Source organism: Sapajus apella, unplaced genomic scaffold (genome assembly GCF_009761245.1).
Source record: "Sapajus apella isolate SASKATOON/1434 unplaced genomic scaffold, GSC_monkey_1.0 scaffold60, whole genome shotgun sequence".
Taxonomy (NCBI): Eukaryota; Metazoa; Chordata; class Mammalia; order Primates; family Cebidae; genus Sapajus; species Sapajus apella.
Window position 1 is genome coordinate 8,887,949 of NW_022437000.1, and position 16,217 is coordinate 8,904,165.

At 39.4% G+C, this 16,217-nt stretch overlaps 1 protein-coding gene across 1 annotated transcript in view; it reads left to right on the forward strand.

Annotated features, from left to right (window-relative positions):
* The first annotated feature begins 10,705 nt into the window (after window positions 1-10,705).
* The window catches only part of MYO16 (myosin XVI), a 563,966-nt gene continuing 558,454 nt past the window's right edge, over window positions 10,706-16,217 (forward strand). The window contains exon 1 of the mRNA XM_032246200.1: window positions 10,706-11,725. Coding sequence (XP_032102091.1) covers window positions 11,698-11,725 — 28 coding nt within the window. The 5' untranslated portion in view covers window positions 10,706-11,697. The remainder of the gene's footprint in view (window positions 11,726-16,217) is intronic.

Sequence of the window (16,217 nt, forward strand, 5' to 3'; positions counted from 1 at the left end):
TGCCAGTCTCCAAGCTGTTGCTTCCTGAGAATTTACCCAGTCTGCCCTGTCTTCACTACTGACTCCATTTCAAGCCCTCATGCTCTCTCCCCTGGACCATTATAGAAGCTTTGTAAATCAGTTTCCTTGCTGTCCATCTTGTTTCCCTCAAATCTGCTCTTCACAGAGCATCACAATTTAACTCCTCTGTTCTGCTAACCGCTCCCCACCTGCTGCAAGAGTGGTCTTAATTTTTCGGGTCAGGGATCCCTTTGAATAATTACCAACTGTCTCCCAAGATTCTATGGAAGAGTTGCATGTATTTAATTCAGGAGAGAAGAGTACCTGCAAAAAAGGGAGAAAAGACTCCAAGCAGGGGACACCTCCTTCAAGGCAATGCCTTTAAGGCTGTGGTGGCAGTGGGTGCCCTGGCACATTTGCACTGCAGATGCTGAGAAATGGCTAGAGTGGAGTCTGTGGAGACAGACAGGAGCACCTCACAGAGGACGTTGTATATGGTATGGAAGAGCCATTGCCTGGGCCAGCCCCCCCATTATGTGCCTCCATCTTGTCGTGTCTGAGCTTACCTTTGCATATTCCACACTGTGTTATAGTTGCTGATTTGCTATGACAGGAAATCAATGTAAGGGCAGTGGCTGCCCCTTATTTGTTTGTATTCATATGTGAAAGTACAGCAGCCTGTCAGTCAATAGTTGTTGAATGAATGAATGTTGAATGAACCAATGAGTTATCTTAGTTTTACACCCTTAGAAAGCCTTTCCTCACTGTGTCTTTTGCTGCTATGTTAGGGACTATGTCACCATTTACAACGCTTAAACAATAGATTATAATTTGCACACAGTAAAACACACATATATTACATGTACAATTCAAACAATCTTTATGTATCTCTCCATACTTATACCTGTGCTACCATCACCCAGATCAAAATACGAAACATTTCCATTGTTCTAGAAAGCTCCCTACATCCTTTTTTCTTATCAATAGTTCATTTCTCTGACTTCTATTATGAATTGATTTTCCCTGTTTTTGGATTTTATCTAAATACAGTCGTAAATTTGACATTCTCAAAATATCCCCCATCAGATTCATGTAAGCCTTTTATTTTGGAGATATTTCTTCACAACCTTTGCACTGCAACTTACTTTAATGCATTCAATTAACACATACATAGTTGGCTTTAGAGATGTATATCAATATCCTCTGTGGTCTGGAAATAATTCTTATCACATTAGCAGCTTAAATATAATTGCCAGTATTCATGTTAAAACATTTTAATAAATGTCTATTAAAATTGCTATCGTTTAGCTACTTCATAAGAATTGAAAATCTGATTCCCTGCTATACTCTTAAGTATTTAATATAAACATGTATACCTCTTCCCTTGATAAAGTCTTACTTCCCATCTGTAAATCTTTTCTTGATACTTTCCTTCTCTTTACATTTTTGGTTGACTGTGTCTGTATGTTGCAATGTCTGCCTTGATAGGTACTCGAGGGTGTAAAAGTAAACATCACTGTAGCAGCGTCATGTCAGCATTTTGAGAGGAAGCCCACGCAGGACGTAAATTAGCCATAATAGGATGTAGCATCAGGAGGTATCACAGCGACACATCAGTGCAGCTAACCTGGCCAAGAAGAAAGGGGAGGGGGCCAAACGGGAAGCAGTTTGCCTGCTGTGACCCTTGAACACTTATTTACTGATTGTTTTACACAACCCCTTCCCTTCTCCGCCTTCTCTCCAGATGCCTCTCCAACGTGCGTCCTCTCCTGTCTGTCTCCCTCCCTATGTACATAATACCAACACAGAGGGTTGAAGTTCATCAGGCAAGGGAGGATGGGGGGCGAGGAAGGTATAAAAACTGTGGCAGATAGAAGAAAGGCCTGTGGTAAGAGTTGAGGGTACATGATGTCCCCAAAATCTAAGCCCAAACCACCCAGCAGGAAGGGTATTACCCATGTTGAAAGATGAAGTAGGCTCTGTGGCCTGAATGTCTTGGCCAGCAGAGTCATGCTCTTTTATGGCCAAACAGTCTTGGACATCTTGCTTAGTCTTTGTGCTTCAGTTTCCTCGTCTGTTACAAAAGCACTAGTACCCACTGCATTGTTCTGTTTCTTAAATGAACTGCTGACTGTGAAGAGATTAGAATAATGCCTGCCACATAATGAGCACTTTTTATTGCTTGCTATATAAGATGAAGCCTTAAAGGTGGAAGTCATTTCCTAGAAATATTCACTTAGAATTTTCTTACTTTTTGAATAATAAATCTGAATATTTATTCTGGAAATGCTAAAGGGAATGATGCTAATGTATTTATTTCTTGACTCTCTGAGATTTAGGGCTTCTCTGATTTTTGACATTGAAGCCACACTGAAGAAGAGAGGAAGCAGGGATGAACAATACTAAGGGAATGCATCCGTGTTACTTTTTTCAGGCATCCCAGACTTATTCTCTTAATGCCAAGTCTAGGGCTGGAAATTCTAGATGTGGGGCTTCTTGGAATGAGAGGTTTCCAGGATTGGCAATATTAGACAAATTAAAGAAACATTGCATTGGGTCAGATCCAGTCCGCATTTGTGAGGACACTGTGGAAAGATGGAAGCAGAGAGGGATGGAGATTTTGAGATAGGAGGAGGAGGACTTCCCTTTTGGTCAATGATGGGATGTGCTGTCCACCTGCCACTTCTCACTGCCTCTGCTCTGGCCCCAGTGCCTCGCCCTTGGGAGCTCTGGGCAGCCTCAGCTTCCCAAACACATCACCCTCTCTATTTCTCCTGCTCCAATAATTTCCTGTGATATTTATAATTATCAGATCTAATCAACCCACTCCTCTTCATTAAAAGCTTACTTGTCTCTATATGACTCATGAGGAGGAACAGAGTCCACCCACCCTAAACCCCAGCCTGCCCTCCACTTACCTCTCTAACTCACCTCTCAACTGGCTGTGCCAGGTACTTTTCGTTAGCCATGCCAAACATTTCTGTTTATTTCTTGAACATGTCATTAAGGCCCCCCACACCTCCCTTCTGCCCACCTGCTTTGCCTGATCTCCTCCTATTCATCCTCTGGTGTCTGCCAGGCACCTCATCTTCAGAAACACACTGCAAACCCTCAAGCTTTGGGTGCCTGCCCCATAATGCCATGCATTTTCTAGTGTAGTCTCTGTAATTCTGTTTCCCAGTGTGTAATCTTTGTAAAGTCCACAGGGTAGGGTCTAGGTCTGATTCATGACTGTTGTGTGCCGTGTGCTCAACAAAGGCATCCAGGGTGGATAGAATCCTATGCTAGTCCCCCCACTTATTTGCAGTTTTGCTTTCTGCAGTTTCAGTTAACCACAGCCAAGGGCAGTCTGAACTATTAAATGGAGATGTCTAGAAATTTCCAGTTCATATTTGTATTCCATTTCTAGAAATTCATTAATTTTAAATTGCGCACTGTTCCGTGCACGGAGTTGCATGATGAAGTCTCCCACCATACAGCTCTATTTCTTTCTGGACATAAATCATTCTTTTGTCCAGTGTCTAAACACTACACGCCACCTGCCTGTTAATCATCCACATCATCTACTCCTGACATCCAGTCATTGACACTGCCGTGGCTCAGTGATCCTGGACCATCTGCAGCAGATGATCCTCTCCTGGCTGCACCGTTAGGTCAGTAGTAGACTGCTCCATATCAATGCCTATGTCATTCCCCTCACTTCATGTATCAATAGGCATTTCATCATCTCACATTATCACAAGAAGGCTGAGTACAATACAACAAGATATCGTGAGAGAGAGACACAGAGAGAGTACATTCACCTAACTTTTATTATAGTATATTGTTATTATTGTCCTGTTTTATCATTGTTGCTGTTAATCTCTTACTGGGCCTAATTTATAAACTGAACTTTATCATAGGAATGTATGTATAGAAAAAAACAGGCCTATATATAGGCCTCGGTATTATCTGTGGTTTCAGGCATCCACAGGGGATCTTGGAATGTGTCCCCTGCAGATTGGAAGCATCCTGTGTAACGTTTACTTGTTTGGCACCTGGTTTATGGGTCAACATGGCATAAATATTTACTGTGAAAGGGTTCTCCCAGTTATTGATACCTGCAAGACTGTACCAAAGGCAGTGATGTCTTCAGGGCAAATCACATGATAAATATTTTCACTAATATAAAGATAGCATTAGGTTAGTACAATATCAGGGGTGTGTGAAATACTTCAATAGGAATGGTTGGAAGTGCATTTGTTGAGCATTTAGCTTGTATGGACGAACCCTGAGCAGTAGGCATTATTCTTTCCATTTCCCATCACAAGAATTTGAACCTCAAGCAGGTGACCTGACCTTTAGGGAGTGACAGATACAGGACTCATATCCAAGGAAGAAGTTTACTGTTGTAGAAGTAAGGAGGGATGACCCACTAGAGGAGCCTTGGTAAGGGAAAGGTTGCCCCAGTCTTCTGGGGTTTCATTAGCCTCACTCACTGTGGCTAGAATGTACCTGGTCTGTTGCCTCACTCTGATAAATCCTTCCAGTTATTTATAGGAGTGTTAAGTATGGAGAGAGAGACACAGAAAGGAGGAAGAGAAAAGGACAAGGGGAGCAGGCAGCAGCTGGTGGGGAATGGAGAAGAGAGGGCAGGGGAGAGGAGAAAGAGGAGGAAAGAGGAGAGAAAAAAAGAGGCTAAGAGAGAGATTCTGATGGGAAACATGAAGTCGTGGATCATGAATCAGATGGATCAGAGCACAGACCATTTTCCAGTCACAGAGCATCCTGGCCCTGACTTCCCAAGCCCCACTCTTCAGAAACCAATTCACAGAAAGCCTGATATTACCCCGCAAGGGTAGTGGGATTATAACGTAGGAGAGGAACTAGAGTTCAAGGACTCAGCTTTTATAGGCTGTGGGCACATCTGCCCATTTGAGAGAAAGAGTGAGAGAGAGAAAGGAAACACATTTTCTCTTGGAGAAGAAAAGAGAAAGTCTCCAGCCTCATTACCCTTAAAAATAAGTCCATGGGTCTGGGAGCTAATTCTCCAAATCACTTCAGAGCTACACACACAATGTCCAGCTTCTGAGGCATGCTTTTATGCAATCACTGTTTAACCGAGGTTGCCAATGCTCTTTCCTCTGACAGCTCAGGCTATGTAGATAGGAGAATGTATTTATGGAGAACAATATCCCAACAATGAGGGCTGTTGAAAATTATCCAAAAGGCTTGAGACTTCAGTTTGGGGAAATAAATTAATATCATTTGTGAATTTGGATATTTCAGCGTATATTTCTTTTTCTGGAACACTTCAAAATATTGTTAAATTTTGGGAACCTCTCTAGAAACCATATTGTATCCATTGTCACTCAAAGTAAATTAGCAATAAGGGAATTCATTTAGAAGGAGAAAGTCAGACTTGCACCCTGATCTCCCTATGATCCATTTTAATGGAGCCTTCATACGGAATATTGAAAAAGCAGATAAACTCAGTCTACTTGTACCTACGTGCTTGCATGAACAACAGGCTGTACTCTACTTCGTTTCTCTCTTCTTCTCCTGTCATGTATGGAAGTTATGTTTGCCTAAACGGTCAATAATCCTGCCTTTAATAAAATATTCCTCAAGACATTATATATCATGCCTCAGAAAATGCTTTAGAGCAATTCTAATTCTCTGGCTCTCCATTTGTTGAACTCTGAATGTCCCCTAATGTTTTGGACTTCACGGGAAATAAGGAAAAATAGAAGATTTGAGAGTCAAATAACTAATTACCTACCTAGGAAGAGCCTTCCATATGATGCAATTTAAGAAAAAATACAAAGCATTGAATTATAAATGCTGGATTGACTGGTATGTGAAAAAAATGAATAGAGAGTTTAAAGAGGTCAGAACTAATTTAAGCAAAAAATAAAAAATTAAGAAGAGTTTGTAGATTAAATGGGCTTGAAGTGAATTTTGAAGAATGCATAGAATTTGAATAAGTAACTTAGTGTGGTTAAATTGTAAATAAGAGCATGATTCAACTCAAGAGAGGTATTTTGTTTAAGAAATCAACATATATCAATTGGAAAAGTATGAAGGAGAGGTCCTTATCTAATCACCTCACAATTCCTTTTATCCTTTTCAGGAAAATTAAGAATATAGGTTAGGCCATCAAAAAACCTTCAGATATTGTCTTCTAGATGACCAGTGTATATGGATATATCCAAACGTTTCAGCCTGGTGTCCCAACTGTCATCTTTAGGCCATCAGTAATCTCTAAACCTGCTGTATCATCAATAGAAGTTTATTTATGTGCCTATTCCTGGTAACTGGTTGCAGTATACTATTTCCTCCCTCAAACTGATTGAAGAACAAGGCAGAGAATACTTAATTATCTATGTGCTCACATGCATCCATATCACACACATGCACATAAGCCTAGGCAGAGCTGTACAGACATAAATCAACACTGTCTGTTTCTTATTCACCGTTAAGATATGCAAACTTTTGTTCAAGGTCAAATGTCAGTGAGATGAAATGACAACTGAAAATGGGAATAGTCCTCCTAGAAAGTTGTAACACTTATGCTGGAAAGATTTCAAAGTGGTTGTTCGTATTCCAGTGAAAAACCTTAACAAATGCTTTACAAATGTCCTACTTTATATATCCAGTTTAACTGGTCCTCACTAGAATTTAAAACATTTCATTTTGATTAAGGAAAAAAATCACCAAAGAAAGTGGGTGGCCAAATGCCCTTAGGGAGCAATGAGAACATCCCATATAGCCTGTGAGTATGTGTGTGCATGTGTGTGTGTGCGTGCGTACATCTTCATATATTCGTATCAATGCACGTGCATGTATTTGCTGTTATATTAATCTATATTGTATTATAGATGGTAATTTTCAGTCTTTGTGAAATTTTTTAAGTTGCATTTCTTTTTTACATCACTATTCTATGAAAGTATTTGAATGATTGGGGATATTTCCTATCCTTTATATGAGAAATTCACTTTTAGTCACTAAAGCAGTGCCTACCTGGGTTAGTCCTCACTGCCCTCTGACACGAAGAGGGCAGTTCCTATTAACCCCTACTTTATTTCCAACCATGCAATTCTGTGTTGTAAATTCCCTCTTGTTTGCCCCACAATTGGCCACATCTAACTTGAATGTCCATTTGTTCTGGTTGGAGAAATGTGAGACTATGTGAAGCTGAAGTGAGTACACAGCCCTTTGGGGTCCTGAATCCAATAGCTAGGGGTTTCATAGACAGGCCAAAATCAAGATCAACCTCAACAGTCAGTAGACTGAGAACAGGGACTTGATCAGAGAGTCAAGGATATGATCAGTCATTCAAGGTAGGCTTGATCCTGGTCCTGAGGCACCTGGGATTGACCAGAGGCTGATTCTATAGCAATAACTGAGTGTATTTAAGCCTTATTTTTTGACAACTTGGATATTTTCTTCCCTGCAGCCTTCAGCCTCAAAGGGTGCTAAATTATTACATCAGATTTATATTTGCTGGAGAGGTCTTGACTCTATTCACACAGAAGCAGTCAATATTTGTGATAGAGAATATTATAAATTTAGCTTTCAGCCATTGTGTGTGAGACACTTGTGGCTCAGGGTCTCTAAATGTGTGTGATTTACTTCAAAGGCTAATATTTATAAGCCTCAACCTATTCCCAGGGCAGAGACAGTGATGCTCCCATCACAGAGCTTAAATTTGCATTACAAAAAACTGTTGTGTGTGATTTATATCTTCACTTAGAATTTTTGTTATGACCTACTAATAAAACATACCTTACCTAAATTGGTGATGTTTGCAAACTTGAGTTTTAATTCCTTCATTTAGTAAAGCACGACAATACAGGAACTATTAGATTAGAAATTATCTGTCAGTAGACTGGCATTAGGCATCTGCAGGTTATACGTTGTCCAAATATGGTTTTAAATGAAAACATAAAGTAGTATTTCACCTGGGGGCTTTTTGGAGCTGTGTGTCATTTTGAAAGATATTTACTAAGCAATTTGTAATTTTTAAATGCTATTCTCTCATTAGAATCATTGCAATAGCTTTCTTTTTTTTTGGCTGGGAAATAATTTAGCCTTATTTGAAAAAATGGTGTCTAAAAATGCTAACATTTAAAAGAAAAAATCATGTGTTCATATTAGAAATAGTGTGAATAGTGAGCAGCTGTATGGTGTACAAAAGAGAAAAAGGAGTTTCTTGATTATTCAAAAATGCATTTGAAATATTATGTGTTTGTATTTGAGAAGAAAAATAGTTCATTATAATAATTCTGAAAAATACTAAATAATTGTGCTTCATTTGTTTGTATATTTTCTGGAAATGAAAAACAATACCTGCTTTCAAGTGCATGGATTTAATTTTGTACTTAATGACCATATTCTATAAACAGACAAATTGCTAATAATATATCTAATTTAGCCGTGGTCACTTTTTGCTACTATCATCAACTCTGTTATCATATTTAAAACCTTAAATAAAACCTCTGATACCATTTTTTTTTTAAATCTTATTTTTTAAAAAAAAGATTCAACTGGGTGCCATGGCTCACGCCTGTAATCCCAGGACTTCGGGAGGCCAAGGTGAGCGGATCACCTGAGGTCAGGAGTTTGAGACCAGCCTGCCCAACATGGTAAAACCCTGTCTCTACTAAAACTAGAAAAATTAGCTGGGTGTGGCGGGTGCCTGTAATCCCAGGTACTTGGGCGACTGAAGCAGGAGAATTGCTTGAACCTGGGAGGTAGAGAGTTACAGTGAGCTAAGATCACACCATTACACTCCAGCCTGGGTGACAGTGAAACTCCATCTCAAAAAAAAAAAAAAAGTATATATATATATATATATATATATATATATATATATGATTCATGGAGTCCTGAAATAATTGCTCTGGCAATCCTTGAGTTGAGTTTCTCAGGGATGGGCATATATCAGGAAATTTTAATCAACCTTAAATTACCATTTTAAAAAATTATGAAGGAAGTAAAGTTAATGATTGGAGCCAAAGTTATTTTTCCCCATATTAACACCTGCATTAGAAACGAATTTTTGTTTTATAGTGATGAAATATATAAATAGGTTTAAAGAAAGTTCTCCCACTTTTAGAGCATGAGTATGTGGTTTCAAAGACTAAAAGGTAAAAGGGCTTCTTAATCTGGGGAAATTATATGCAGATACACTTTATACATTGGAAGCAGATTCTAAGTAGTTTAATAAATCTGTGAATACATTTCTCAGTGTACCCTCCTTCAACTCCTCAAAGTGGATTAGATGTTGCCCCTTGCTGTTTTAGAGGTCTACATTTCCAGTCTTACAGTTTCTAGCACACCACGCCGTGCTATCTTGATTGCCTCTATTTCATCTGACGATAAGCACGTTGAGATCAGGGATGGAGTCATGTTTCTCTTGTAGCACAAAGAGGTGCCAAATGTTTACGGAATAAATGTGTAGATGAGAAGTAAACACATCTGATAATGAGCCCCTGGAGATGAGGTATTAATTCTCACAGGGTACCTTGGTTAGAATTCTTATAAGAAATGACTTAAGTTACTTAAAAAATGTAGGGCTCAAATCAATTCTATTTTTAATAACATATTTTCTTTGTCAAGTGCACAACATACCTCTGACTGTGAGCCTTTTTTACAGTTTCATGAATGGTATCATGAAACTCAATTGTCTTAAGATGTTTGCTGAGCTTGTATATATGCAGAGGCATGCAATTTACAGAAAATTAAGACATTTAGACATTTAAGGAAGGTATGTAGGCAACAAACTGTTTATCTGGCATTGTGTTAAAAGGCGGGGGTAGGGACATCTAAATGGATACAACCTGACCCAAAGAGACATTAGGTAATGTTTCAGAAACTCACAATTATTTATGTACATGCAAAGATTTGTATTGATTTAAAGAAGAGATAGCCTTACTTCCTGTGTTGAAAACAGGCATAGTTGTCCTTTACAGTTTTATTGAAACATTACGAACATCCAAGAAACACTTTAAAAATACATTATAGATTCCTGGCATATAAATGTTCTGTTTTAGCCTATTTTATTCCTGAAAAGCACCCAAAATCATGACTTGTATGACTGTGGCTCTCAATAATTAATTGTGGAATCAATGAATAAATGAGGAATCAACACTCCTGTTGATTCCTAAGGGCAGCAAATTCCTCATTCTAATTTTTAGAAAAAACAAGTTAAAGTATCCATAACCATCATTTGTCACATAACTAAATATTTTTTCCTTGTTAATGACAACTTTTCATTGAACACAAGAGAAACTGGGAATTTTATGTACATTATTTGTAACCTTCAGAATAAGAATTAGGAATTATATTTCACATACATAGATGAGGAAAGTGAGGCTTTAGCAGGTTAAATAACATGTTTACATTGATACTCTGGTAAGTGGTAGAACCTGTATTTGAATTCACGCTGTTCTGAGTGAAACCTTTAATTTATTCTTCTATATTACACTACTAAAATGGTTAGAATATTTTTCAGTGAAAATTTAATCGTCATGACCCTTTGTTGTATAGATTTGAATTTCATAATCTTCTAGTTTAATAACAGCACTGATCTTAGTTTTGTTCAGTAAGGTAATACAAAATTATGTTACTACCTTAGAAAGATGTGTGTGCTTAGCATACTGTTCATGTTTACCATTCTGATACCCTCAAATCTGAAACATAAATTCTAGACTATGTCAACTTGTCTTTGGAGAAGTTCATCCTAAAAATGTATCAATTTGCAAAAAAGTATCACTTTGAATTTGTGAATAACTTAAAATATGATCTTTTTGTTTGCTATCATGGCTATGGCACTATGAGTATGCTATTCACTTTCATAACAATAAAGCCTAGCAGACCATATATTTCTTTCTGATTCCAATTCAGTCAGACTTACTTCATCCAAATGGGTTGTACAGTTAAATTCATTGCAGTCTGCAGAGGTAGGAGAATCCTAAATTTTAAAGCTATGCAAACCAGAAGCTTCTTGTGGATAATTTAAGTTTTACATTCTGCACAGAAAAGCAGAAAGATGTGTTCTGAAATATAATGCAGTTTTTTCATTACTAGGGACAGATCAAAGATCTCTGATTCTAAGAGGTGGCTATTTTAAGCTCCTGCTATCCATTTCCAATTCACACAGAGCAACTGGTGGCAACTAAAAATAATCTGCTTTACTACCAGCTAGGAATCTGGTCATATGTGGCTCATGGACAATGTGCACGAAGAAGATTTAGGATCCTTCGATCCGTGGCTTCTCTCCAGCCCACTCATCAGCTTAGTTTGCTGCCATTTGAAAGCTATTGAAAAGCCATTAACAGGCAGGACCGGGAGAGCCGCACTGCAGCACACCTCCGTGCGGCAGAATGTGGCTGCATGTGAACACCAATTAGAGCTGACTATTCCCGGGATTGTGGCACTCGGGGCTGTGTCAATCAAGGGTGCTACAATAGCACGTGCAGCAGTGGTGCCTCAAGACCCACCGGGGAGAGGCTTATCTTTACTCCAGCTGCTGAATGAGAATGAGTTGGAAGCTCTTTGCAGGATCATGGAACAGAGCCTCCGTGCAATAGTGCATCCTGAGGTAAACTGTTACCTGAATAAGGGCTTTAAGTAATGCATTTCCTGGGAACGACAGTTGTGACAGAAGAGAATGTTGGAGCCCGTAGCAAGATTCCTGTCTGAGATGGAAAGATGTCTCACTATCATTTTATCAAGTGCTGTAAGTAAGCTTGACGTTTTGCTCCTGTGGTTATTTGTCTTGTTGAAGTATTATTTTGTGCAGATGCCAAAATTAAGGCAGGTCTCCTGGTGTACCACATTCGGATGAGTGACATAGACTGGTGACTTAGAAGAATATTTTACAGATTGGATATATTTCCTTTTAATTTCAGACTGTGAAATAATGCCAATGTGATCCAAATGATAATAGCATAGAGATCTTTAAAACTTTAGCTTAAAAAAAATGATTCATAGACACAGCAATGGGAAAAAAAAACTAGCAACACATGGAAAGAAATTGTAAAAGCAAATTTTTGTTCATCAGCACATATTAATAAAGTAGGTGAAAACTAAGTTTATTAATATATGGCTGACATTATTTAGCTAGTATTTTAGTCTCATATTTTACCGTTTAAGCTTCTATTCAATGAATGCTTTGTGTAAGCTTGATCTTTAGGGTTATCCTTGACTGTAAACTTTTGTCCTTGTATCATTCACCTTGCGGTGCTAAGGGACTCCAGGGATTCTATACCAAATGCTCTCCACTGATGTTCATATAGTGAAATTTACTTTGTCACCAGCTTCTCTACTGGGCTTATCCAGGGTTTCTTTAGTGTCTGAAATGTTGGCAGAATTTTCTGAGCTAAAGAATAGCTTCATCTAAACCAACTCTGGATGGTAATAATGAAGAGGAAGACATATTTATACAAAAATGGCTTGCTGGATATGCATTTTTGTCCCCTTTAGCACTTCTGAAAACTTCTGTTCATGTATGCCATGAGCTTAAAGTGACAAATGACATTTGTAGAAAATGATTTTCTTTGAGGCTGAAGGTTTGCTGCCAAAGGACATGACAATGTTAAATTTAAGTAGCATGTTAAGAAAACACATGTGTTGAATGAATCTTGAGCTTTGTACTAAAGGAGACTGAAAAGAATGATGATTGAAAAGGAGAAATATTTACTTTTCTCTTATTTTTGGTAGAGAATGTATACAGGAATTCAAACTATGATTCATGGAAATAAAAATGCTTTACTGTTGAGCATTGCCAAAAATGTCATGCTTTCATGTTGCAGAACAATTTAAATTCCCAAAAGGATTCACTGGTCGTCTTGCAAGTTTGTAGATTAGCTTTTTAATTAATAAAAACTAGAGGCATGCAGCATATTTAAGAATTTTGAAAACAGTCTTCTGTTTTAATCTCTTAAATCTTGGGGTTATTTTCTTGGAGAAACAGACATAGGACAATACTCTGACTGGTTTTTGTGTTGCCTCTCATGTTTTACTGCACTAGCAGAATGTCATTATTTTCCTTTCTGTGCCTCTGCAGAGGAAAAACCCTTCATCGTTCCTACAAGGAACCTGGGTGCTCCTGAGGCACAGTGAACACACCTGGCGGAGGGCAGCCATGGAGCACGGGCGGAAGCACAAAGGGACAGTGACATGGATGTGAGAGATTCAGGGAGCAGCTGGTCACCAAAAACAATATGAGATTGCCCCTTCCCGCCTTATATTTTGTTTTAGTTGAATTATTTGATTGCAGAATTTCAGAAAATTATAGACATTTCAGAAACTTGGTCATGTCAGTGGGAGCCTGTGAGATATTTATTTTAGCATGCTAGTATAAGAGATGAAATCTAAAATTAATGAATTTAAACATTCCTGATGCATTTCTGAAAGTAATTAGCAACTACTTACTAAAGATCTGACTATGTTCTAAGCTTTGAGTGTGGCAGTCTGTGAAATGGAAAGGAAGCATGAATATTATTAAATGCTAACTTTACTGGAGAAATGGTGTGACATGCTAAAGGAATTCAGAAATTCTGTTGCATTGTGTGCTGAACTAGTGAAGGGTGTTTTATGAAAAGAATACATCCTGAGGTGTATCTTGGAAGGATGAACAGAATATAGATCAATGCCGGGCATGGTGGCTCACACCTGTAATCCCAACAGTTTGGGAAGCCAGAGGTCAGGAGTTCGAGACCAGCCTGGCCAACACGGTGAAACCCATCTCTACTAAAAATACAAACATTTGCTGGATATGGTGGTGGGCACCTGTAATCCCAGCTGCTCAGGAGATTGAGGTAGGAGAATCACCTGAACCGGAAGGCAGAGGTTGCAGTGAGCCGAGATGGCGCCATTGCATTCCAGCCTGGGTGAAAAGAGTGAAATAAAAAGTAAATGCCTTCATGATATCATAAGAGTTCACTAATAAGATCATAATTTGTGGTTTAATGGTTGTTCTTGATGCATAAGATTTTCCCAAATTGTTGTCCCCTTATTGGGTTGATCCGCTGGCGAGGTTCATTAGCCCACCTTTGCCACACTCCATTCCTTCTTCACACGTCCTCAATCTCCTACCTCAATCTCCGACCTTAACCATTTCTGCCGCATACTTGTCTTTCATTCTTAGCCGGATTTGTCACCATAGCATGTCTGTTTCCAAGCCAGGCAGCAATGCAGGAAGTGGATGAATTCCAGGGCAGGAGCAGGATCTTCTGAAATGTGCAATATTAGCATCACGTGTGGTCTTAGGGAATCAGAGGAAGCCTTTGGGTGGGATGTTGGGTGACCAATAACTAATGCTCGCAAGGAGCTTTTAGTCACCTGGGAAAATGCTCATCATTTCAGGTTGAAAAAATTATACACTTCAAGGTTGAAACTTAACCTAACAGTTGTTAGCTCCAGTTTATGGTATTATCCATTACCTTGTAAAAAAAATTGTTTTTTCATTTTTAAAAAAAAATTTTGAGACTGAGTCTCACTCTGTCACCCAGGCTGGAGGGCAGTGGTGTGATCTCGGCTCACTGCAACCTCTGTCTCCTAGGTTGAAAAGATTCTCCTGCCTCAGCTTCCCCGGGAGCTGGGATTTCAGGCATGCACCACCACGTACAGCTAACTTCTGGTAGAGTTGGAGTTTCACCATGTTGGCCAGGCTGGTCTCATACTCCTTGCCTTAAGTAATCTGCCTGCCTCAGCCGCCCAAAGTGCTGGGATTACAGGTGTGGGCCATTGTGCCTGGTCTCCAGGTTATGGTATTATCAGTTACTTTTATAAATTCTTCCATAGTTTCAAAATTGTCAACAATGGACGTGTTTTACTTTTACAATCAGAAAAAGAAAACTGTAAGGTGATGTTGGAATATCCAAAGAAAGAAATTGTTCCAGTCCATATCACTGCCCATATCCCTTTCTGATTCCATAGGGACTGACCCAGTTTGCATGGTCCATGTATCTTGTAAAGAAGTGTTAAAAACTATCTGGAAAAATTTACAGTGGAAGCAAGATGTAGCAGGAAAGTTTACGAATGCCACAACTAAAGGTATGGAGGTTTCATGTATCTTGGTAGCTGAGAAGTAGCTTTAGATGGATCTGCAGTGAGAGCCAGTCTCTGAGCCCCATGCCTGTTGAGAGGTAGCACGTGAACAGGCCAGGCCCAGCTGAGGAGCAAGCAGGAATAATAAACGGAACTCAAGGGAGTAATGGGCTCACCGAGCTTTAAGGCCATGTGAGACTTAAATCTACTTTTGTGTTTTACTCTTAACAAACTGAAGCAGAGGCTTGAGGTCTAGCTGCAGAGTTCCCTTCACCTGCCTCTGGGGTGAAGCATTGCAATAACTATACCTGGCCTGCTTTTCTCCTGGTTCAGCTCTTCTCTAAGCATGCAGGTTTGGGGCAGCATTGTTTGCAGCAGGAAAAAGGTTAAAGTTATTTAAAATGAATATTCTCCAGAGCTGCTAATTCATTTACAACAACTAAGAGTGAATTGTAGCAGAAAACCTGTTACTTTATATATTGTATTAGTCAGGGTTCTCTAGAGAGACAGAACTAATAAGATAGATGTATATATAAAGACAAGTTTATTAAGGAGTATTAACTGAACATGATCACAAGGTGAGGTCCCGCAATAGGCCATCTGCAAGCTGAGGAGCACAAAAGCCAGTCCAAGTCCCAAAACATCAAAAGTAGGGAAGTCAACAGTGCAGCCTTCAGTCTGTGATCAAAGGCCCAAGAGTCCAAAAGCTGAGGAACCTGGAGTCCGATGTTCAAGGGCAGGAAACATCCAGCACGAGAGAAAGATGTAGGGTGGAGACTAAGCCAGTGGCTCTTCAGTGTTCCTCTGCCTGCTTTTATCCTAGCTGTGGTGGCAGCTGATTAGGTAGTGCCCACCCAGATTGAGAGTGGGTCTGCCTCTCCCAGTCCGCTGACTCAAACGTTAATCTTCTTTGACAACACCCTCACAGACACACCCAGGAGCAATACTTTGCATCAAGTTGACATTCAGTATTAATGATCACATATATTAAATGTGTTTTATGATACACTGCAGTGGTTCTGCAATTCACTGACGCTCCCAGATGCTGGTCCCTCCATCTCCTTGCTCTCCCATATCCTGTTCTCTGCCTGGTCCAGGCCCCATGGTCCATGCACTTGACTCCTTGCCCTCACCTCCCTCTGTTGCACTCAAGCAGTGAATACCTACCCAAGGCGGAG